Genomic DNA, 22,596 nt, shown 5'->3' with positions numbered 1-22,596 from the left:
CAGAACCGTGTGTCTTTTCCCAGGGGGGGGCTTCTGCACATTGAAACCTTAACTGAGGAAAATCTCCTCATTAAGGACCAAAACCACCCAGAAATAAGCAGCTATGATGCCTTCCATGTGGCCACTGGGGCGGGAGGACTCGATTCCAGCTTGGACCTGGGTGGTACCACATCTTTTTTTCAAGAAAGGGATGGAGAAGTGGGAGAGAAGGAGGCAAAGCTTAGATTGGCAGGAAGGGCAGGATTTAATTGCAATTTTATGTCACTACATCTCAGGGCTCTTCTAAAATTTCAATACAAAATCTTTATATTTTGGGTTTATTTTTAGAACATGTTTGACTACTGAGAAAAAAAAATCTCCATTTAGGATGTGTCGTGCCTTGGACCAAACTTCCCAACAGTACCCACAGTTTAAGAAAAAGCAGCACAAAGGCCAGGAATGAGACAAAGGAGTGTTCAGAATCTGATTTAGTGTCAGTATCGGCTATTACTAAGTAGAAAACTACTACTAATATAAGTTGGCAAAATGAAGACAAAGGAAAATGGGGGAGGTGGGCAGCTTTCCTCTTCCTATTTTTTTTCCCCAAGTTTTGTTCAAGTTGATTCAGTTAAACCAGTTGACTCAGCTTCCTTTTTGCAAAAGAAGGGGAGTTTTCCTGCATTTTAACACAGAATGCTGTAGGTATTAGGTAACCAACAAGCTCATTTTGAAATTTAAATCATCAAAGACATTTTTCTTGGGTGGAACAGTGTGGCTACTCACAGGCCATTGTGTGGTAAATGCTGGGCCAGTACTGACCGCTGTCTCTTTTCAGCCATACTCGGATAGTCCTGTAGAGAAAAGAAAAGAATGAGTAGTCTTTAATAAATTTATCCTCTTTGTCACGCAAGTTAACTTCTTATTTTCAATACTATTTCCCATTGACCTTATAACATTAATCAATTGGACAAATTAGACAAATACACACACATACACACACATAGAGAACATGGTATATTATACTAGTATGTACATGTACACACATACTCTACATATTTATTGTTGCTATTCAGTCACTCAGTCATGTCTGACTCTTTGCAACCCCATGGACTAGAGCAAACCCAGGCTTTCCTGCAGGCTGGCCAGGAAGTTCACTTGGTTAAGTGACTACACTGTTCAATAAAGTTCTTGGTGAAAATGAAAAATATGTCTTTTATTTTTACTTACAAACAAATGAACTTTTTGGCCAACCCAATAGCTACCTACAGTTATGTCTATACATGGTAAGTTATGAAAGAACTAGGAGTCAGGATTCTAAATAATATCAATAACATGGAAAGTGCTCATTATATAGCGATATACAAATAACGCTGAGGACTACTGATTTCTTGGCAACCAACTGCAAACTTGGTGTCTTGGCCATCCCACCCAAATGAGGAAAGCAGCTGAGGTAAACAGAAAGAAAATGTTTCTGGAGAACTGGGAGAGACCTGCATACAGAGTGGAGCCCATTATCACTGTTCATTCACCGAGAGTTCCCAGCCATCTTGGCCTTGGGAGGAAACCCTTCCACACCAGTCCCTGGGCCTCTCCTTTCACCAGAGCACACGTGGGAGATGAGGAAGTCCTGCCCACAGGTGGGCAAAGGACACACGACCAAAACAGCCCAGGTTTAATATTTTGGCTCATTCTCTCAGAAGAACAATAAGGAATGCCTCTCCTGCACTCCACCTAGCCTCCTGGAAGCTCTCGGGCTCATCCCCTTCGGAGCAGGACACCGGCCGCCTTGCCCAGCACAGCCGTGCTCTGCCTTCGCCTTGAGTCCCAGCTCTCTCTTGTCCCTTACTGTCAGCTCTGTCACAGCCACTCTTGTATTTCCAACAGCAATGAGATTCTGGCTCACAGCCAGCACTGAATTAATGTTTACAACCTTGAGCTAGAATACATTAAGGCTAAGTGCTGACACTCTCTGTTTCCATTCTGTTTGAAGTTCGAGACAAGGAAGACTGGTCTCTGAGGATAAAAACTGGAACAGTGGCTGCTTCCGGGGTTGAGAAAGGACAGAACACAGCAAAGGGATACGAGGGAACTTTCTGGGGCCGTGTCAGGCTGTGGAAAGGTGGTGATGTGGGTGTATGCATGTGTCAGAATCTGCCTAGCTTATTTAAGATCATTGTGAATGATTAGACCGTAATAAAGAAAGACTAGATGTTGACCCTCATTTATCCAAATAAATAAGATGACTGAGCAGCACAGGGGGCATCATGCTATTTTATATGTGACCTGGAGACAGGCCTTGGTGTATGAACTGCCATTTGTACAACACGTCCCATCTTCCAGCCACGGCAGACTGGTCACAACAGAATCTTTGCCAAGTTGAATCCAGGATTTTCCTCTACATTATCCCACCTCTGATCACCACTGGTCAGACCAGAGAAGAGATTAGTCAGTTCCTTCCCTGGGAAATCAGAAACCAGGAGAGAGAAACAGACTCTACCTCTCCAGGAGTTGAAATGACTGTTTCTGGCCACACGTTTTGCAGTTTGGACTGGAGAATTCTGTACGTTAATAAATGGGGAAGAATGAAGCCGACCTATGAAGAGAAGCTGGAGACAGTTCAGGTGGAGGGGCCTCACACCGGCTGCTCTTGAGGCCCCTCTTGTGTTCTGAGGGTTCTGTGAGGCAGACACCCCAGCATCCTCACCACAATCACCCTCAGCAGCCTCAGCGAATCTGAGTGATTTTCATCATTTGCAATCAAGCAGGTACTAATATACCACGTCTGCATGGGCACCATGAAGACATGGTGACATGCAGTCTCTTTGTTCAAGCACCATCAAACGAGCTCCTACGTCACACGGTTCACAAAGCAAGAATCAGGCAGACTCCTCCATGAGTACCTGTACTGTGATAGGAAGTTCTAGGAAGTTCAAGTTCACATCCAAAATTAAAAGGGAAAGCGAGACACAGATCAGACTAAAGCATGTGTAAACAGATCTATACTGTTTACTGTTTGTAGTTCAACATCTTAAATCAAAATTTGACACTCTGAGGTAATGTTTAAACCGCTCTGTTACTATTTGTGGGTTCTTGGTTACTGTTCACGATTATTTAGTTTTCTTCTTCCACAAATCTCAGAGGTTAAGATATTTCCATGAACAGAAGGAACAGAACAGGAAGAGAAGGGGATGACAGAGGATGAGATGGGTGGATGGCATCACTGACTCGATGGACAAGAGTTTGAGCAAACTCCAGGAGTTGGTGATGGACAGGGAAGCTTGGCGTGCTGCAGTCCGTGGGGATGCAAAGAGTCGGACAGGACTGAGCAACTGAACTGAACTGATGGAACAGATCTTTCTAGTTGGAAACCATTTAAATGAAGTTATGAAACAGAAAAAATACTTAATGGCATGGGAAAATGTTCATTATACAATGTTAAGTAAAAGGCCCTATATAAAATTGATAAGTGCAGTATGATACCAACTTTATTTTACAATACATCTGGTCAAACCTCTAGATCCAACTATCAGTCTATAGGAAATGCAGAGGAACACAATAACCACCACCACTGGGGTTTATTCAGCAAAAAAGCAAGACTACAGGAAACTCTGTAGACAAATGACCTAGTTTCTTCAACACATAATTTGCAAGGGGGGAAACACAGAGATGGAGGACCAGCCTACCACTATAGAGGTTTAACAGACACATCAAGTAATCACCATGTGGAGACTTATTAGATCCTGATTCTGTCAAACTGTTACATATACATGCCTATATTATCATGCTGCTGCTGCTGCTACTAAGTCGCTTCAGTCATGTCTGACTCTGTGCGACCCCACAGACAGCAGCCCACCAGGCTCCCCCATCCCTGGGATTCTCCAGGCAAGAACACTGGAGTGGGTTGCCATTTCCTTCTCCAAGGCATGAAAGTGAAAAGTGAAAGTGAAGTCACTCAGTCATGTCTGACTTAGCAACCCCATGGACTGCAGCCTACCAGGCTCCTCTGTCCCTGGGATTTTCCAGGCAAGAGCACTGGAGTGGGGTGCCATTGCCTTCTCCAATATTATCATGAAACAGCTGATAATAGGAACACTGACTAGATATCTGATATTAAAAGACACTGTTCTTTAGATGTGATAACAGTGTTGTAGGTTTCTGCTTATTTTTTAAGAAGTAATTCCAACCTAAGACACTGGGCCTTGCCTCTGTTCTTGGCACGTCCACCAACATCCAACCCTCACCACTCATGCCTCAGTGCACCCTCCTCCCATGTTACCTGGTGGGCTCCTCCCTCCAGACCACCTTGGGTATGTCAACTACTGGCGACAACTCCCAAGGAGCCACGCATCCCATTGCCCCTGGGCTCAGAGACCACCAGTGGTAGTCTCAAATCAGGGGTTCAACTGACATGCTTGTGATTCCCACACCCAGACCCTGCATCCTAGCAAGCTGTCATCCTCAGGTGCCCAAAATACCGAGCTCAGGTTGTATCAGAAGCCCTCGTCCCTCACCTCCCTACCAAGGACTTTTCTCTCCAGGCAGTAGTCCCCCTGGGCAGCACACCACAGGATGAGTAGCATTTGGCATGGCCTTCCACATCTAAGGGCTTCCCTGGTGGCTCAGCTGGTAAAGAATCTGCATGCAATGCGGGATACCTGGGTTGGATAACTGGGTTGGGAAGATCCCCTGGAGAAGGGAAAGGCTACCCACTCCAGTATTCTTGCCTGGAGAATTCCATGGACTATATAGTACATGGAGTTGCAAAGAGTCAGACACAACTGAGTGACTTTCACTTTCTCTTACCTAAAATCATCAATAGACGCTTATAATGATGATCCTTAGGCCTGAAATGGGAGAAGGCAATGGCACCCCACTCCAGTACTGTTGCCCGGAAAATCCCATGGATGGAGGAGCCTGGTAGGCTGCAGTCCATGGGGTCGCTAAGAGTCAGACACGACTGAGCGACTTCACTTTCACTTTCCACTTTCATGCACTGGAGAAGGAAATGGCAACCCACTCCAGTGTTCTTGCCTGGAGAATCCTATGGACAGAGAAGCCTGGTAGGCTGCAGTCTATGGGGTCGCACAGAGTCGGACACGACTGAAGCAACTTAGTAGTAGTAGTAGGCCTGAACTACTAACACAATATCACATTTTGTTGACAGTATTTTGTTACTTAGTATAGAATGCTTATGGATACATTCCATTATATATGTTCAACACAGGGGATGAAACAGAAGGAATTATAAGAAGGTAAAGGCCAACTCTCCTCTAAGCATTAAATCTGCTCCAGGAGGGACTTCCCCGGTGATCTGGTGGCTATGACTCCATGCTCCCAATGCAAGGCCCCTAGGGTTCGATCTCTAGTTGGGGGACTAGATCCCGTGTGCCGTGAGTGAAGAATTCACACGCCTCAACTAAGAGTTCACAGGCTGCAACTAAGATCCAGTGCAGCCAAATAAATAAATAAATATTTCTAAAAATTACATTAAAGCCTGTTCAAGGATTCTACTCCACTCGCAAACAGGACAGTAAAGGCCAAGGCACTTGGAGATGAGGGTGTCGGGCAGCACCTTCCTTCACTCAAAGCGATTAACAAGCTCCCTATCTGTGTGGTTTTAAGGGTCTAAAGATCAGAATGCGGACATATTCTAAACCCCCCAAAATCAACCCCAAAAGTTGTAGACACAAATGCGTCAGTAGTTCAATGGAGGCCTCAGGGGACGTGCTCTTCCCTGTGTCTTCTTGAAAGAAGAATGATTTCAGACAGCAGAGAAGCTGCTGTGAGCAGAAAACCTTAAAGTCACCTCTTCCATTCAATCATCTAACCTGAAAAAATCACACTTAACTTCATGAAGCTTCAGAATGATAAACTGGCCCAAGGTCAAAATGCGACCTACCTAGACCCCAGGAACTCTGAAACACAGTAGTATTTCCTTTGGAGGACAAACATCAGACTACCATGTGGTCTGCACCCAGCTCAAGCGGACACACTAGAAAATTGGCAAGACTTGTACTATTTGTTGGGGGTGTTTCACCTGAAAAAATTTTTATCACATTCAGGCTGAGAGAAGACCATCCTTGCTTGAGAATCAGGTTTCAAACCAGGCAGCTGACCTTGATAGCTGGCTCTACTTCCATATTCACACGTTCTATCTAAAATTCCTTCTTGCTCTTTTTCCAGGCATACTCCTTTACTTCCTTGGGTGACAAATTAAAATCTCCCACTTCTGAGATAAAATCAAAACAATATTAAGTTCAACTCCTAATACTCCAGCACTCTCAAGAAACTGTGTATTAAACAAAGTTGTATAACTTTTATTAAGTAATACAGAAATTTGTTTTGTATTTAGGATACGTCTCATTGGTTTAAAAAATGGTTATTAAAACAGGCTTAAGTTGGGCTGTTTTATTTTTAAAAATCAACAAATTCCAGACTAAAAAAATTTACTATTAAGCAAACTGGAAACAAAATCTACTATTCACAACAATACAGTTTAGCAACATTTTATAGGCACAAGCTATTAAAAACTCCTGAATGATATTAATAAACTGTATCAAAGTATCAAGACCAGATGGCTTTATTTTTACAAAAACTACCTTCATGAATGTCTAAGCCATACTCTCTGTGTTACTCGATCAGTCGTGTCCAACTCTTCGCAACCCCACAGGCTGTAGCCCGCCAGGCTCCACTGTCCATGGGATTTTCCAGGCAAGAATACTGGAGTGGGTTGCCATTTCCTTCTCCAGGAATCAAACCTGGGCCTCCCGCATTGTGGGCAGATTCTCAATCATCTGAGCCACTAGGGAAGCCACGCTCTGCACCAAGATAAAATAGCTTCCTTTTCCTTCACTGTTTTGACAACTTACACCCACTCACCTAAACTCATTGTACGTTTTGCTTGCTGCTTATTCTACCCATTTTTCTAGTAGAGGGATTTTCTTGGATAGTCTAAGACTGTGTCAATGTAGAAAAAAAAATTTTAGAAACATGTTCATTTTGCCAAGCTCTATGTTTAGGTTATTTTAAAACAATAGCCTGAAACTTTTCCAAAAGGTACTTAGAAAGGAAATGTGTCATTTCTTCCAGAGAAGAAATGTGCTTTTAAAGTGCTTTTTAAACTTCCTTACACTCCTGCTGATCGTGTGGAGGGCTCTACCATCAGTGTCCTTTGCCCTCCTAGTCCGAGAAGCACGAACTCACGTAGGGCTGCAGAGTTTTTCATGGAGAGAAAACAAAGAGAGGTCTCTTCGTAAGAGATCAAATCATGATCTTATTTGTCTTGCTGTTCACCCCAGTGGATCATCATTCATTTAATTTCTGGGAAAATGAAAATGCCAAAGCTGGATTATATTTCTTTATTTTAAATATTTCAGACTGAAACTGCTGAGCAGGGCTAAGCAAGGAACAACTGAGAACAACAATAACGTGCCATTTCCAGGGTTCTCATGATGTTTTGTCAGCACTGCACATTAGAACTACTTCTGTGGCAAGAATCCTGTTCCATTTAGTGAGAAACACATTACCTACCTAATAATAATAACAGTAATGATGATGATGATAAAAACAATAAACTGATTTAGGAATTCCAGGCTTGGTAACTGATCTGCAGAAATTTTTTAATAGATGAAGAGAAAAGAACTATGTATTTTTAAAAGTTCATATGAGCCTTATTCAAAAGAGTAAAAATTAAAGGAAAATGCCATATAATCAAATCGGTTAATGACATATTAATTCAATAGCCTATATAGTCACTAAGATGAGTTATGATGACCATGGTAGCATGAAGAAATGTTTACAATTTTTTTTTAAGCATAATAAAAGATAATGGAACTAAATTCCACAGCCACTCGGAGTCAGGCTGGGCAGAGAGGGCAAGAAGGCTGATGAGGGGCAGAAAGAGAGAAGTGAACACGCCTTCAAGGTAGACTAGGATTTTGGCTTCTGAGGAGGGCAGGATGGGGGGTGGTCCCCAGAGAAAAGATGTGGAGCAGCTGAGAAGCAGGAGGACAGCAGGGCCACCAACTATTAAACACTTCGTCATAAGCCTTGGGGCCTCCCTGGTGGCTCAGACGGTAAAGAATCTACCTGGAATGGAGGATGCCTGGGTTCGATCCCTGGGTCAGGAAGATTCCCTGGAGGAGGAAATGGCAACCCACTCCAGTATTTTTGCCTGGAGAATCAATCCCATGGACAGAGGAGCCTGGTGGGCTCAAGTCCATGGGGTTGCACAGAGTTAGAAACAGCTGAACGACTAACACTTTCATAAGCCTTGAGGTACATAGGTCTTATTTTGTCTGATTTTTCAAGTGTGGCTATCTCAAATTCTAAATGTAAAAACCGTCCACTCCCTGGAAGTATGCTTAACAAATTGTTACCACTGAAAGCAAGAGAGGGTGAGGAGTAAAAACAGGATCAGCCTGAAGCTCTGGGCAGCTGCAGGCACTAGAATCAGTGCTGGCGTGCTCACTCGCTCAGTTGTGTCTGTGGTCACTGTCTGTGAACCCATGGACTGTAGCCCGCCAGGCTCTGTCCATGGGATTCTCCAGGCAAGAACACTGGAGTGGGCTGCCATTTCCTCCTCCAGGGGATCTTCCCAATCCAGGGACCAAACCTGCATCTTCCGCAGCTCCTACACTGGCAGGAGGATTACCACTGAGCCACCTGGGAATCAGAGGCAGTTTCAAACAGGATACAACCACTTTATTTTTAGTGTGGCAGACTCTGAGAGGCTCTGTGGCTGCTCAGAGTCCAGCTGATGTATCCATGGAGGTCAGCACAGAGGGGTGAGGAGGGCTTGGACACAAGGGCGAGAAGTGTTGGGTGGATGGGGCCTTGAGAGCAACAGTTACTCCCTGGGATCTGTGAACAGGGGCAGGGCAGAGCAAAGAAGTCTGGGGCAGAAAGGCAGGAAAGAGAAGGCACCAAAAGGCAGGGACTCACTGGCCTGAAAAATATAAGCAATAAACCATGCCTCTGTGCATTCAATATCATAGTAATCCAAGTCTATGCCCCAACCACTAATACCGAAGAAGCTGAAGTTGAACTATTCTACAATGACCTACAAGACCTTCTAGAACTAACACCAAAATAAAATGTCCCTTCCATCATAGGGGACTGGAATGCAAAAGTAGGAAGTCAAGAGTTACCTAGAGTAACAGGCAAGTTTGGCCTTGGAGTACAAAATTAAGCAGGGCAAAGGCTAATCCAGTTTTGCCAAGAGAACACACTGGTCACAGCAAACACCCTCCTCCAACAACACAAGAGACAACTTTACACATGGACATCACCAGATGGTCAATACCAAAATCAGATTGATTATATTCTTTGCAGTCAAAGATGGAGAAGCTCTATACAGTCAGCAAAAACAAGACCAGGAGCTGACTGTGGCTCAGATCATGAACTTCTTACTACCAAATTCAGACTTAAATTGAAGTAGGGGAAACCACTAGACCATTCAGGAATTACCTAAATCAAATTCCTTAGGATTATACAGTAGAAGTGACAAATAGATTCAAGGGTTGAGATCCCATTGAGTGCCTAAAGAACTATGGATGGAGGTTCATGACATTGTACATGAGGCAGTGATCAAGACCATCCCCAAGAAAAAGAAATGGAAAAAGGTAAAATGGTTGTCTGAGGAGGCCTTACAAATAAATGAGAAAAGAAGAGAAGCTAAAGGCAAAGGAGAAAAGGAAAGATACACCTATCTGAATGCAGAGTTCCAAAGAAGAGCAAAGAGAGGTAAGAAAGCCTTCCTCAGTGATCAATGCAAAGAAACAGAGGAAAACAATACAATGGGAAAGACTAGAGATCTATCTCTTCAAGAAAATTATACATAACACGGGAACATTTCATGCAAAGATGGGCACAATAAAGGACAGAAACAGTATGGGCCTAACAGAAGTAGAAGATATTAAGAAAAGGTGACATGAATACACAGAAGAACTATACAAAAAAGATCTTAATGAGCTAGATAGCCATGATGATGTGATCACTCACCTAGAACCAGACATCTTGGAATCTGAAGTCAAGTGGATCTTATGAAGCATCACTATGAACAAAGCTAGTAAAGGTGATGGAATTCCAGCTGAGCTATTTCAAGTCCTAAAAGATGATGCTGTGAAAGTGTTGCGCTCAATATGCCAGCAAATTTGGAAAACTCAGCAGTGGCCACAGGACTGGAAAAGGTCAGTTTTCATTCCAATCCCAAAGAAAAACAATGCCAAAGAATGTTCAAACTACCACACAATTGCATTCATCTAACATGCCAGCAAAGTAGTGCTCAAAATTCTCCAAGCCAAGCCGATGTTCAAGGTGGATTTAGAAAAGGCAGAGAAAGCAGAGATCAAATTTCCAACTTCTGCTGGATCATAGCAAAAGCAAGAGAATTCCAGAAAAACATCTACTTCTGCTTCACTGACAATGCTAAAGCTTTTGATTGTGTGGATCACAACAAACTCTGGAGAATTCTCAAAGAGGTGGGAATACCAGACCACCTTAACCGCCTCCTGAGAAATCTGTATCCAGGTCAAGAAGCCACAGTTAGAACCAGACATGGAACAATGGACTGGTTCCAAATTGGGAAAGGAGTATGTCAAGGCTGTATATTGTCACCCTGCTTGTTTAACTTATATGGAGAGTACATCATGCGAAATGCTGGGCTGGATGAAGCACAAGCTAGAATCAAGATTGCCAGGAGAAATATTAATATCTTCAGGTATGCATATGATACCACTCTTATGGCAAAAAGTAAAGAACTCAAGAGCCTCTTGATGAAAGAGAAAGAGGAGAGTGAAAAAGCTGGCTTAAAACTCAACATTCAAAAAACTAAAAGATCATGGCATCTGGTCCCATCACTTCATGGCAAATAGATGGGGACACAGCGGAAACAGTGACAGATTTTATTTTCTTGGGCTCCAAAATCACTGCAGATGGTGATTGCAGCCATGAAATTAAAAGATGCTTGCTCCTTGGAAGAAAAGCTATGACCAACCTAGACAGTATATTAAAAAGCAGAGACATGACTTTGCCAACAAAGGTCCATCTAGTCAAAGCTATGGTTTTTCCAACAGTCACATATGGATGTGAGAGTTGGACTATAAGGAAAGCTGAGCACCGAAGAATTGATGCTTTTGAACTGTGATATTGGAGAAGACTCTTTAGAGTCCCTTGGACTGCAAGGAGATCCAACCAGTCCATCCTAACAGAAATCAGTCCTGAATATTCACTGGAAGGACTGATATTCAGTTTGAAGCTCCAATACTTTGGTCACCTGATGCAAAGAGCTAACTCACTGGAAAAGATTCTGATGCTGGGAAAGATTGAAAGGAGGAGGAGAAGGGCACCACAGAGGATGAGATGGTGGGATGGCATCACCGACTCAATGGACATGAGTTTGAGCAAACTCTGGGATGTGGTGAAGGACAGGGAAGGCATGCTGCAGTCCATGGGTCACAGAGTCGGACACCACTGGACGACTGAACAACAATAAGAACAACTGCAGAAACGTGCTTAACTCTTAGAGTTCACAGTGAAGAACCCCAGTGGCACAGGCAACACCTGCCTTCTACCTCATCGGGAGTCTAGAAAAATTGTGGTCTGTTGAGTACATGCTGGCCACATCCTCTCGACAAAGATGCCAGCCAAGACTTCTGTTTTATACTTAGGGAAGCAGAAGCCAGGAGGGAGAAAGCCCTACAAATCAAACAAGCCAACAGCAGCACTGGATCAGATTTTCTGACTCTTGTCTACTTATTCTGCCAGAAGGTGATGAAAATTCACATTTCAAGACAACACCAATGTAAATAATTCAAAGTAAAGACGCTTCATATGGCAATTAATACACAGAACAATTTTCTAAGGGGCATTCAGAAAACTCTACATTTTATCCTCCAAAGCTGATTCCTTTTTTCTCCAAATAAATGCAGAATGTGGAAAAGTCTAGGTTCAACCCCAAAACTCTCACTTGGTTAAAAAAAAATAATAATAAAAACCCAACTTCTGCGCTAAACAGGAATAGTGATTCTAACAAAATTTCTCAGTACCTTAAGATCAACTGCAGTATCCAATATGGTATTTAAGTGCTTGGGGTGGTAAATTGCAAGAACAAGCCCAATTCTTACCCCTCCCTGCTTGTGTGCGCTTTACAATGTGCCCTTGCAGTTCTTCCCAACAAGAGGTGGAAACTATTGCTCCAACCTTGGAGATGGGCTGTCCTGAGACTTGCTTTGACCCAGAGAACGTGGCTGCAGCAATGCAGTACCGGCTCTATACTGGGCCTGAGTAAAGGCTACGTCTACATGAAGAAGAGGGGTTAGCCCGCTAGAGGATGGACCCCAAGGAAGAGAGCTCCAAGTGTCAGGTGATGCCATCCTCTACCAGTCTGTGGCCAGCAAGCCCCGTGAAAGAGACTGGCTGAAATGAGCAGGGCCAACACGTGTATAAGCAAGCCTGGCTGTGAGCAGGTGGACTGTCTAGGGGATTCACAGGCTCACAAGCAATGATGACACTTCTTGTTTTAAGCCTCTAAATTTCACGACGGCCTGCAACACAGCAAAGAGCTAACCGATACTATGCTGCCTGTTCCAAGTAGTACATCTTTAAGAATAATTAGGACTCTGACCTTAAAATTGGAAATAAAAACAGCATTTGGCATTGACCAAGTGCCAAAAATTTCAGAGTACTTAGTAAACACATTAAGTCCACTTTTAATTTTAACTGAGCTCTAGGATCCTCACTCTGCTGCTGCTGCATCGCTTTAGTCGTGTCCGACTCTGTGTGACCCCATAGACAGCAGCCCACCAGGCTTCCCGTCCCTGGGATTCTCCAGGCAAGAACACTGGAGTGGGCTGCCATTTCCTTCTCCGACGTATTAAAGTGAAAAGTGAAAGTGAAGTCGCTCAGTTGTGTCCGACTCTATCGACCCAATGGACTGCAGCCTACCAGGCTCCTCCGTCCATGGGATTTTCTAGGCAAAAGTACCGGAGTGGGGTGCCATTGCCTTCTCCTCACTCTGCTCAGATGCTAATTTGATTTCCAAGAAATTGAAGTTATGCAAAAGCACAAATGATCATATTACTCTTAATTAAATATTACTCAATATTTTTCATCCTATCAAGAATAAGAATTCTGTATGTTCCTTTAACTTACTGGAGTAGATACATAAAAAGCAGACTAAAACCAACAGGTTTGAGAAAGAAGCACCTATTCCAGGGAGATGAATCTGTGACCTGCTCACAGATACTCCTGATGAGGAACAAAGGTTCCTTTGATCTTTTCTAGCCCCTTGGTTTCACTCTGTCAAAGAACTGGTGAAAAGCGAGTTAAAAAGATACTTTAGGAAATCACCAAGTTTATAAAAATCTCATTTACATATGCTACAACACAGAGAAAAGACAGATTAAAGCATAATTTTCCTCCTGAAAAGCACTGGCTCTCAAACCAGGAGGCACCTTGTGCAAGTCACGATTAATACCGTTTTCAAACCTATCGCCCAATGAGAACATACATTTGGGTTCAGTACATATTATTTTCTGGTATGGTTACTTTGAAAATCATGCCCATACTTTGATAAAGAGATTCAAATAGCACACAGGTATTTCTATAAAATCCCAAGGCCAAATTCTACCTTGCCTGATACATCAGCATTTCTAAAACCGGCTCTTTCAAAACGCTCTCCAAAAAACACCCTAATCATCCCCAAATAGCTAACTCAAAGCAATTCAATCATCTTTAAATTGTAAACTGATATACAGGGCTTATTCATTGAATTGGCTTAAAAGAATACAGAATATAGCATGTGTTACAAATTAAGCCCCAAGCCTGACTTTTTTTAAACTTGGAAAAAATAGTAAGTTTGGGGAACTCTGATTTTCCAGTCGCTCTTAGGATTGCTGATGCTATTTTATACCTTGATAAATGACCAAACATTTGTGTTACCTATGTCAAAGGATGTGTTTTCCTAGTCTGACAGTATCTCCAGGGTTACAGATAAAAATGCATAACTCTGATAGCCCGAGTAATTTCTACTGATGTAACACTAAGATGTTGGCCTAAAAGGGAGAGGAGGAAAGGATACGGTACAATGCTGTTTCAGTGGCTTCAGTTGTGTCGGACTCTTTTGTGACCCTATGGACTGTAGTCCACTAGGCTTCTCTGTCCATGGGATTTCCCAGGCCAGAATACTGGAATGGGTTGCCATTTCCTCCTCCAAGGGATCTTCCCTACCCAGGCCTCCAGTATTGTCAGCTGGGTTCCTTAACAATGAGCCACCAGGGAAGCCCTAATGGTACTATCTGTTTTTATCAAACAAACAGCAGTTTCCTTCCAGCCAAGTCTCTTGAACTCTGCCCTATTCATTAGTATGACAGAAAGCAGCCTTCCTCTTTGAATAACAAAGGGAGAAAACACTAGATTTTTACTGAATTAACTAAACTGAAAGGCAGGGAAACTTGCCTCTTTTGAATAAAGGAAAATCAGATTGGCTTAGAAAATTTAAATTTCCATCCCCTTCTACAGTCTAGGGAAGGAATCCTGTCCATGACACTGGTGACCCTCAGACTGCTGATTCTGTCACCAGCAGACTTTTACCCAGGGGAAAAGGGCATGTGCACCTTTGCCAGCCCCTAAATTAGAATAATGGCTCCACAAGCCGGGTGGCTGGGTCTTCCACCTAGAAGATGTTTTCTTTCTGACTTGAGGAACCATTCCTGTTGCTGTTTCCACTGTCAGCCTCAAAATTATCTTTTGTGACCTCTGTGCCACCCAGGATGGTAAAAGCTATTTTACCCTGTGAGCCAGTGTGAGGGTAAAAGCTATTACAACCTCTGAGGAGCAGGAGGAGAGGATGGAGTCAGTCCAGGTAGGGTCCATGCAACATTAACTTCCAAATTACAAAAAAAAACCAAAAACATTCCAAACTCTTCACAGCCTTGAAGTCTTGAAACACAAGGGCAAACAAACTTAAAAGAAAAACAATTGGAGACAGTGAGGCTGTTTTGCAATTCTGGTCCATGCTTCTTCCAGATTTATTTACTGAGGGTTTTCTCAAATTAACATTTGAGCAACTTCCCTGGGGGTTCAGGGGTTAAGATTCTGAGCTCCAGATGCAGAGGGCCTGGGTCTGATCCCTGGTCAGGGAACTAGATGCCACACACCACAACCAAGAGTTTGCATGCTGCCACTAAGACCCAGCACAGCCAAATAATTAAATATGGGAAAAAAATAAAACAAAACCAAAACCAAACTACCATTTGAGAGACCAATGACCTCCTGCTTTCCTTCTGGGAGTCTGGGATTTCGGCACGTGTGAGGCAGAGGCTGCCTTCAGGAACATCCCCCAGTGAGAGCCTGGGTATCTTGAGCCTCTAAACAGCTTGGAGGTAGCCAGTGTGAGTATTTCACACGTGTGGGATGACTCCAGGCTGGGGGAATGGAACGTCTCCTGAGAGTTTCTACAGGGCCAGGACTCCTGGAAGCTCACGCTTGGTTTCCTCTGGACTTCACCCCATACCTTTCCCATCATCGATTTTGTTCCCTGTCCTCCCACTGAAATACAGCGAGGCCGTGAGGATGACCACTCAGTGGCAGTCCTCCTCGTGAATCAAGGAACCTGGCAGTGGTCCGGGGGGTCCCTTACACAGCAAGCAGGGCAAGGACTTTTATAAGTGAAAACATGTGACTGACATGACTTGCAAGCGACCAAATATGGAAATGCTGAAAAGGCATGACTCAAAGACAGTTATAAGGTCTGTAAGGGACCCCCAAAGTGGAAGTTCTCAGTTTATACACAAAACCAGAATGTTAACTGCTGTATTTTTGTTGTCTCGCAGTGCCTAAAAATAGACTTTCATTTGTGTTACAAAATAAAGTGAAGAAGTGAGAAGTCGGAAGCCTGGGCAGGAAGGCATCTATTGCTCTGAAACTGTTCTATTCAGGCAGGAAAAATTTCACATTATTTACACACACACATATATACCAGGGGCTTCCTATATGGCTCAGTGGTAAGGAACACACCTGCAATGCAGGAGACGCCAGAGATGCGGCTTTGATCCCTGGGTCAGGAAGATCCCCTGGGGGAGGAGATGGCAACCCACTGGAGGATTCTTGCCTAGAGGACCCCATGGACAGAGGAGCCTGGCGGGCTACAGTTCATAGGGTTGCAGAGAGTCAGACACAACTGAGCACGCACGCACATGCATACTCAAAAGTCACCGTAAGCAAAGACATGTTTAGCTTCTGATGAGATTAAAGCAATTAACTGCAAAATAAATGGGAATGAAAATAATAATAGCCAACACACATGAACTCTGTGCCAGGTACAGTTCTAAGTGTTTTACATGTGAATTCATCTAATTCCCACAATTAGGAGGCTGGAGCCTTTATTATCTCCATTTTACAGATGACAGAACTACAACACTGGGAGAAAAAAGTAACCTGCCCAAGGTCACATGGCTAGGATTCAAACTCAGGCATTCAAGATTCAGAATCTGTTCTAAACTATGCTATGAAAGAAAATGATCTTAACAATGAAAACCCATTCCTAACGACACAGCAATAGATGCTTTCCTGCCCAGGCTTCCAACTTCTCACTTCTTCACTTTATCTTGTAACACAAATGAAAGTCTATTTTTAGGCACTGCAAGACAACAAAAATACAGCAGTTAACATTCTGGTTTTCTGTATAAACTGAAAACTTCCAGCTACACCAGGTTTCTTCCCAAGGATAACACTTAAAAATCAAGTTGCTTGTTTATTTAGCATTGTTTCTATAAGAACAGCTACTAAATACACAATTTTCCTTCAAACCATCTTAATATGCCTAGAAATGTCTAAAAGGAAACAAAAAAATAAACAGCTAATGTTTATTAGGGGGGAAATGTTTATTGGCGGCGGGGAAGGAAGATGCTACCAAAAATATTTTAAAAGTTGGTCTTCTGTGATCTCTATTGCTTACCAGCCTAAGTGCAACATCCTAAAATATCTTAAAATATACGCAATCTCTCTTTGTTTGACTTAGGCCAGACAAAACAATTTCTTGCAGAAATCAACCTTGACCTTTAGGCCCCTGAAACAGTAGTATCAGCAGGCATCTCTCCAAACTCTATTTTTCAAAATTGAAGATAGCTAGCCCACAGCCTTAACTTACTGGTAAGACTTTTAGTAAGATTTTACCTTTAAAAAAATGCTATCTATCCTTTTCAACCAACTGTCTAAATATGTGGTGCAACTCCAAGAAGTTCAGAAAGCAAACGTGTCTGGGGGATCATTTCCAATTGCCTCACAACATTTCAGTTCTGTCCTGAAAGTACAGTCTCATTTCTGTTTCTCTGACCAGAAAAATGACTGCTGCAGTTAAATTCTGAAACGTAATACTGAGGTTATTACTTTTATTTTTACAGTTTCCTGACTAGAAAGACAGTCATACTCCACTGACTCAAGAATATCTTTTTTTTACTTTACCAATGTATCGTTTTTCTACGCTGCATGCTCAGATATTCTAGTTTCAACGTGCAACTTTTGAAAACTAAAATTTAAAAATACTAAGGTTTCATGAATAACGAAGCTTAAACAAAGGAATTTGTGTGTATGTGCTTAATCATTCAGATGTGTCGCTCTTTGCGACCCCATGGACTGTAGCTCACCAAGCTCCTCTGTCCATGGGATTTCCCAGGCAATAATACAGGAGTGGGTTGCGATTTCCTCCTCAGGGGATCTTCCTGACCCAGGGATTGAACCCATACCTCCTGCATTGGCAGGCAGATTCTTTTATCACTGAGCCACCTGGGAAGCCCCAACAAAATACAAATGAATCCGCGTGAAAGAGCAGCACGTTCTCTGTTAACCCTTCAGGGCACAGTAATCCCTGAATGTTTCTGATTAGACCCCTAAACTTGCTGCCCAAACCATTAGCAGTGACTCCAGGTCCCATGGAATTAAGCTGAATCCTCCATATTAGTTTATTACTCCTTGGGGGAATTCTCTGTATTTAGCACTACCAGATATAGCTCGGTTTTACTAGGAAATAGATGGGTATATGTAAATGGCTCCAGGCAAATATATCCCATAAACTGACCAAAAAAAAAAAAAAGAGGACAAGGTATAAACAGTATTCTTTCCCAGTGCCTCTCCACAGACAAGAACGACGAATAATTCTCTTTTGCGTAAAGCAATTGCCCTCCAAGTGTGACCAGCAGCATCAGCATGGACATCACTGGGAACTTGACAGAAAGGCAAACTGTGGGGCCCAGCCCCAGACTTACTGAACCAGGATCTTTGTGCTTTAACAAGATCCCTCTCCAGGTGACCCTGATGCACATGCAAGCCCTGAGAACCACTATCTAGGCAAATCAGACGAACAAGTACATTAAGCCTAGACAAGGGTTTCTCCAACTCAGCACTGGCATTAATGACATTTGGAGCTGGCCAATCCTTTTCATGAGGGACTGTCCTGTGTGTTACAGGATGTTACATCCTCTACCCGCTAGATTCCAGGAGTACCCTCCCCCAGTTATGACAACCAAAATATCTCCAGATATTGCCAAATGCCCCTCCCCCAGCGGGCGGAGGGGAGGGCAAAAGGCAGAATCCTAGCATTTTACACTTGTTGCTGGAGTCATCAACCACTGACACTGCCTCAACTCAGGTTCTCCAAACGTGTAGGCCCGGCAGAAAGAACCTGGGCCTCAGAATCAGACCTGGGTTCAAATCTCATTCCCATCATTTACTGGCAACGTGACCTCGGGTATTAATAGTTACTTCAGTGCCCCTTGCACCCCAGTTTTCTAAATGGCCAAATGCTCATTACAATCAGACACCTACACTACATGTTCCATAAAACTCCCAGTAGGACCCGCAATAAAATGCACTGATATCTCCACAGTAAAACAAATGAATATTCATGCCACACGGGATAAATACAGATTACAAATACTCTCATCTATTGAGGTCAAGTTTTAGCACCAATGAGTTTTCAGGCCTAACTCACAAAAACAAACAAACAAAAACACCTCTGACTTTTACAATACCTTGAATTTTGGAACTGTTGATAAGAGAAAGTGATTGAAACCATCTCACCAGGAGATGTGAGGACTGGATGCAGTCACACACACTGGTCCAATTCTCTACTGCAAGAGGGAGGGCACTTTTAAAGGTTAACTATTGCTATTTTTGAAGTACAAATGCTGGGGAACTTCCCTGGTGGTCCAGTGGCCAAGACGCCATACTCCCCATACAGCGGGCCTGGGTTGGATCCCCGGTCAGGGAGCTAGATCCCACATGCAGTGGTTAAGAATCCGCCTGCCAATGCAGGAGAAGAGATGCAGGTTAGATCCCTAGGCCGGGAAGATTCCTTGGAGGATGAAATGGCAACCCACTCCAATATTCTTACCTGGACAATCCCAAGGACAAAGGGGCCAGGCGGGCTACAGTCTATGGGGTCACAAAGAGTCGGACATGACAGAGTGACCAAGCACACATGATGCAACTAAGACCCCCTCGTGCCAAATAAATGAGTAAATATTTTGAAAAAAAGAAAGATTTCACGTACACATTCTGAGGGTATCATTTGCTTGCTTTAAACTCTTTGATGGTCTCTCACTGCTCGCAAACTGAAGTCCAAATCTTAGCAGTGGCACACAAGGCAGATCCTTCTATAACTGGACACTGGGCCTTCAGCTCTCAGTACACTTTCCGCTCTGGGCATCTAGAAATAACCATGGTTCTGTACCGCCTGTGATTCCCTCCTGTCCTTTCCCTCTGCCTGGACCAGGGTAACAGAGACCACTCCTTTCACCAGTGATATCTCTTCCAGGAGGCTTTTCTTGAAACCCAGTGCTCACCCAAGGACCCTCCTTCCCCTGTGTCTCCCCAGCACCCAGGGAGTTGAGAGCACAGGGCCATCTCTTCACCATACCATCCAGCCCTTTGGGAACATCAATTTCAGCGTGTTTTCTACCCACAGATCTAAGACGGGCCTGCCACACAGAAAGTGCCCAATAAATGCTTGTTTGATGATAAATGGTGGTCAGTGTTCTATTTCCTGGCTGGTTCTAAAAGGTCGGGGGCCATAAAATCATGAATCAGAAGTTATATAAGGGCAAGTGCTATGACTTTTGCTCTTTGTTCTGTCCAGGGCCTGGCACTCAATAAGGAGATTATTTCTAAATCTATAAATGAGTGAATAAACAAACGATTGAAGAATATGACACAGACTTATGACAATGTGAAAACAAACCACCATATCCAACAACAAAAAAACCTCATAGCCATATGCTTTCATAAATCTCAGAAAGTGTAGAACCTGTTTCAACCAGTGTCCTGCCTCCCAGGAAGTTCCATGGGCCTGAAACACAAATTAAAAACCCAAGGCCCCAACCCCCACCTGGTCCAGTCCTCTGCCAGGACCCTGCTGTGCCCCCATGAAAGTGTTTCCTGCAACACTTCAGTCCCAGAGCAGCTAAGTAATCACTTTCCATAAAACACTGATCAACACTGCTCCTGGCCAGTAATCGCAAATACTCAGCAATTTACCCAACACACGTGAGTCACGACTAAAATATTTTACTGAACAAAGACAGCTAACTTGTATAAAGTGATGTCTCCATCTATGTTCACATCATGCAAATATCATTATTGTGTCCTTTGTCTTTTTTTTTAAACAGTTCCCTCTTCTCCCTGAGAAGGACAGGAGACTTAGCAACTGAACAAGAACAATTTCACCCTGTGGCTCAGGCACCCCTCTGTCTCCCACTCCTTCCTGGTGACACACCCACATTCAGGTTTAACCAATCACTCTCCACCTCGTTGGCGGTCAGTGACTGGTAAATAGCCTGCTCACAACAAACTCACTCAAAAGCCAAATACAAAGGTCAAATAGGCACTGGGGGCTTCAGGTTTCCTCTTATCAGTGGGAGCAGGCCCTCAAAACTACCGACTTCAAAAACTAGACGACAAAAGGCTGTACCGTGCCTCCCGCTTTAACAAAACAGCACAACCTTCCTTCTTCCAAAAAGACTTTCCTCTTTTGCAATATCACCGTTTAAGAACACTCACTGCAGCAAGGAAACAGTTTCTCTCAAAAACACCAGTCATTTCCTCCAAATTCCCACAGTAAAGCCACTAACCTTTGAAACTTTTAAGGGTTTACAAAACGCTAAAGTTACAACACAAATAATGTCTCTCCCATACAATCACAAAACCCTAGAAAGACCAGAGAGCTGGACTGGGGAATCTTGGAGTGCATTTCTGGCGTCACCAGAATCTCTGTGCCTTTCTACGAACCTGTTTCCTCTTGGGGAGAATGAGAAAATCGCATAGGATCAGTGTTTCCCAAAGTATGATGGGCAAGACGCCCTGTTAACAAGACAAGAGCTGACTTTAGGTGCACAGAGATGAACGTTTTAGCCATCCATTTTTTATGGAAAGGGATAACTGGTTTTCCATTAACAGTGGAAATATCAAATTTCTTTAAAAATAAAAGCATTTTTATTATTCTTAGAGTCTTAAGTGAGTCACTTCTGGGGAGGGGCGGGGGGGAACCTTGTTTTGTAAATAACAATCCAAGTGGTTCTAACAGCTGTGGAAAAGTAACTGATCTAGAGACCTGGTGAGCGCCAGAGAGAGGTGTAAACCCCAGCATAGAGCAGAAGAGTGCTGAAGCCCCGGGAGGTTTGTTTCAAGAAAGGGATCCCTGGCACCCGGTCCCGCGGGAACCAGAGGCCAGTCCTGGCTACCAGAGAAGGCGGCTTGGAACGGACCGCGGAGGAGACACTTCCAGCTCTAGGCAAAGGGGCGGGGGGGGGGGGGGGCGGTGCGCGCGGGGGTCCCGGGCTCGAAGGGTATACCATGGGGGGTCTCGGACCGGAGGGGCGCGGCGGAGATGAGGGTCCCTGGCTGGGAGAGCGCAGTGGCCGGGGGTTGGGACAGGTGTCCCGGACCGGGAGGTGAGAAGCACAGACTGGGGTCTGAGACCAGAGAAGCGCGGCGGCGGGTCAAGGGTAGAGGACCCCACAGGCGGGAACTCGAGGGAGGGGGTCCCGGCGACCAAGAAGGTCTGGCGGGGGGCGACGGGCCGTGGGACCCGGGGACCGCGGACGCCCCCACGCGGAGAGGGCCAAGGCTGGCGACCCCCACGGCCCCCACACTCGGGAGCCGGTGGAATCCGGGCCGCCCTCGTCGCGCCTCGGCCCCGCCGCGCACCAGCCGCCGGCCCTACCTGTCCTCGCTGGCCGTGATCACTCCGTCCTCCTTGGGGATAAGCAGCGCGGCCGTGACGGCGTCCTGGTGCCCCTCTATCTTGCTCAGCAGCACCGGGCGGCTGCTCTGCGGCCTGGAGTGGATCTCGGCCGCCATGTTCGAGCGGCGGCGGCGGTCTCCGCGACGGGCGGCCCATCAGCTGACTGCGGGCGGGCGGGGACCAGTTGGGTTTCGCTCCGGCTCCCTCGGCCGCGTGGGTGCCGCGCCGCCGTAAGCTCCCGAGTGCGTCCGCCGCCTACCGTATTGGCTGCGGAAGCCGCGCAGATAAAAAAATTACGTGGCCAGGAGAGGCCTGTAAAGGGCTCGCCTGAGAAGTGGGGGAGGTTACAAAGTTCGAAAAGGAAACTCACGGACCCAGGA

General features: G+C 44.5%; 1 protein-coding gene across 6 annotated transcripts in view; it reads right to left on the bottom strand.

The window, feature by feature from the left end:
• WDFY1 (WD repeat and FYVE domain containing 1) overlaps positions 1-22,381 on the bottom strand; it is a 60,490-nt gene extending 38,109 nt beyond the window's left edge. For all 6 annotated transcript variants that reach the window (XM_086365706.1, XM_086365691.1, XM_086365717.1 and 3 more), the window contains exons 1-2: positions 22,196-22,381; positions 763-830 (exon numbers count right to left, since the gene is read on the bottom strand). Coding sequence is in view for 2 of the 6 variants with exons in the window: in XM_086365691.1 (XP_086221817.1) it covers positions 763-830; positions 22,196-22,332 (205 nt within the window). In the remaining 4 variants the exon portion in view is untranslated. The remainder of the gene's footprint in view (positions 1-762; positions 831-22,195) is intronic.
• Between the last annotated feature and the right edge of the window lie 215 nt (positions 22,382-22,596).

This window comes from Bos grunniens, chromosome 2 (assembly GCF_055505025.1).
Source record: "Bos grunniens cultivar Pamir isolate PY7600 chromosome 2, Bosgru_T2T1.0, whole genome shotgun sequence".
In the NCBI taxonomy this organism is placed as follows: Eukaryota; Metazoa; Chordata; class Mammalia; order Artiodactyla; family Bovidae; genus Bos; species Bos grunniens.
This window is presented reverse-complemented; position numbering and strand designations above follow the sequence as displayed.